This window comes from Microtus pennsylvanicus, chromosome 11 (genome assembly GCF_037038515.1).
Source record: "Microtus pennsylvanicus isolate mMicPen1 chromosome 11, mMicPen1.hap1, whole genome shotgun sequence".
NCBI lineage: Eukaryota > Metazoa > Chordata > Mammalia > Rodentia > Cricetidae > Microtus > Microtus pennsylvanicus.
Genome location: NC_134589.1, coordinates 58,308,692 through 58,311,289, shown reverse-complemented (window position 1 = coordinate 58,311,289; position 2,598 = coordinate 58,308,692). Strand labels below are relative to the sequence as shown.

Genomic DNA, 2,598 nt, shown 5'->3' with positions numbered 1-2,598 from the left:
GCTTCTCTCCCTCCCTCCCTCCCTCCCTCCCTCCCTCCCTCCCTCCCTCCCTCCCTCCCTCCCCCTTCCTTCCTTCCTTCCTTCCTTCCTTCCTTCCTTCCTTCCTTCCTTCCTTCCTTCCTCTCTTTCTTTCTTAACAGCTTTCCTCACTGTGTAGCCCCAGCTGGCCCAGACCAGGGCAGCCTCCAGCTCACAGAGCCTGTCTACCTTTGCCTAGAGTACTGTAATCAATGGTTTATACTACCATGCCTGGCCAGCAGGACTGCTTATGTGTTCTAGACACTATTCATCTTTTGTTGAATATATTTCAAGGTGTGTGTGAGAGAGAGTTGCTAGGAATCAAATCTAGGACCTCGCCTTTATTAGGTAAGCACCCTGCTATTGAGTTATAGCTCAGAGCGGCTAGAGAATTGACTTGAATATATTGTTTGCAAATGTTTTCTCCCAAACTCCAGTTTCTCTTACTTTTCAAGCAAGGCTTTTCATGAAGTAAACATTTTAAATTTTGATGAAGTTCAATTTACCTATTTTTTTTTTCTTTTATGAATCATCCTTTTGGTACTGTGCCCATGATCCCCCACTTCTGAGGCTGTTATGCCATGGCCTTCATTATTTTAAAAGTTGCTATGAGAAACTACCACTAGTTGATTGTAAAAATCCCCGCGAATAGCCTCTTATTCCTCAAGATCCCCTGTTGGCAATTTCAGATGGAAGGAACCTTTAGAATGGGGCTTTAAATAAAAGCATTATTTTTGTCTATGTGTATATGTGTATGCTTCATGTGAGTGTATGCTGTATGTGTGCTGGTGTTGGAGGTCAGAAGAGGGAGTCAGATCCCCTGGAGCTGTAGGTCCAAGTCCAAGTGATATGAGCATTCCCCCTTTCCCCCCTCTCAGGTCCTCTGACTCCAATGCTCTGGAAGGATGACACCTGCTCTTAGCCACTGAGTCACCTCTGTGAACCCCTTAGGCTCCTCTTAAAATGCAGACTCTCACTTAGTAGACCTGGAGTTGGTTTGAACACTCTCTATCATTATCCCCTTCGTGAAGATGCTGATGTCCCAAGAATAAGATTTGATTAAGCTAGGTTTTAGAGTTCATTGCCCCTCCAATGCCCCAGTATTGATGATGACAGCTACATACCAAATCTGTCTTGATTTCACTAAGCAAAAGAAAATCCAAGATCTATAAAACACGAGATAACTTACATTTGGCATTTCTGTGTTATTTCCCTTAGTCTGGTCCTATTTTATTTCTAGTTTTTTTTTTCTTACAATACCATGCACCAAAACCTTTATTAACATTTTGAACGGAGGTTCAGCTATTACTGAAACTTGTAATTTCTAAAGTTAGAGTGGGACAAATGGCCACAGTGCAGAGTAAATGCCACCATTGCCCACTGGGAATGCAGACTGAAGAATTAATAGCCACTCCGGAGACGAAGGACAAGGTGCAGGGTGGACTCTTTCTGGATGTTGTAATCAGAAAGAGTGTGGCCATCTTCCAGCTGCTTGCCGGCAAAGATGAGTCGCTGCTGGTCGGGGGGGATGCCCTCTTTATCCTGGATCTTGGCCTTGACGTTCTCGATGGTGTCACTGGGCTCCACCTCCAGGGTGATGGTCTTGCCGGTCAGGGTCTTCACGAAGATTTGCATTTTGTCCTGTTAACGAATGTGATGAAACCACACACCACCAAGCTTGTTGGTACACCTAGAGACAAGAACCACTGAGGCCGGCAAAGCCTCTTGTCACCTATTTCTGGTTTTATTTCCATAGCGAAATTCTCATCATTTTCTGCAAACCCTTTCTAGAATGGGGTGGCCTCTAAGCAAAAAACAAGTGCTTAAGCTGGAGAGGGTGGCCTCGCACTATGTGCTCTGTGTGAAGGGGGCCTGCGCCTTCCCAGTCAGGGGGTGGTTTCTCCCTCGGAGGCTTTCCGCGGTGTCTCTTGTCAATGTGTTTTGAAGCTGTTTTGCCCATCTGCGAATGTTCTGCTTCTCCCAGCTAGATGATGCATTTTCTGGAGCGGAGGATGTCTTTTATTCCTTTTACAATCTCCTGCTGATCCTGAGACACTTGTCTACACATGGGTGGTGCTGATGGTGGTGGGCAGTAGGGGAAGAGGGCCAAATGTGGCCTCTAGGAAACACATGGGGTTGATGAACAGCGCATCCTTCCAGCTGAGAGGAAGGCTCTGATCAGCTTCTCTCCAGCTGCCCCAGAGCTGCTGGCTTGGGATGGTTCAGATGGCTGGGCTGAAGGATGAGTGTTCTCTGACAGCAGGGTAGGGGGTTAAGTTCTGAGCTCATTGAGGGGTGTCTACAGCACAAGGAGTTCTCAGTGGCTCTGAGGCATTTCTTTCGATGTCTCTTCCACCTGCAGAGGCAGGGCTAGAGAGGCCAGAGTCATGGCCTGAGGGGGTCATGTGGTGACCTTTTCCAGGCTGGTTACCAGATGCCTCAAGAAGACTGAGATGTGATAACCCTTAGGGGTAGACTGCTATGGAATGGGGACCAGCTGAGACCAAGCATGCTGTTCCAAGATGGCTGCCCACCTCGCCTCTACTGAGCCCCTTCCCTGGCAAGTGTGAGCTCCAGCTA

The 2,598-nt window shown here is 47.4% G+C and overlaps 1 protein-coding gene across 1 annotated transcript; it reads right to left on the bottom strand.

Annotated features, from left to right (window-relative positions):
* Nucleotides 1-1,385: 1,385 nt before the first annotated feature.
* Nucleotides 1,386-1,696, bottom strand: LOC142859401 (ubiquitin-like). Its single transcript, XM_075989582.1, has one exon. It carries the CDS (start codon nt 1,651-1,653, stop codon nt 1,420-1,422), a length of 234 nt encoding a protein of 77 aa, XP_075845697.1. The 5' UTR covers nt 1,654-1,696; the 3' UTR covers nt 1,386-1,419.
* Between the last annotated feature and the right edge of the window lie 902 nt (nt 1,697-2,598).

Coding starts and splice junctions, on each gene's coding strand:
- LOC142859401 (XM_075989582.1), bottom strand. CDS start 1,653: ATGCAAATCTTCGTGAAGACCCTGACCGGCAAGACCATCACCCTGGAG.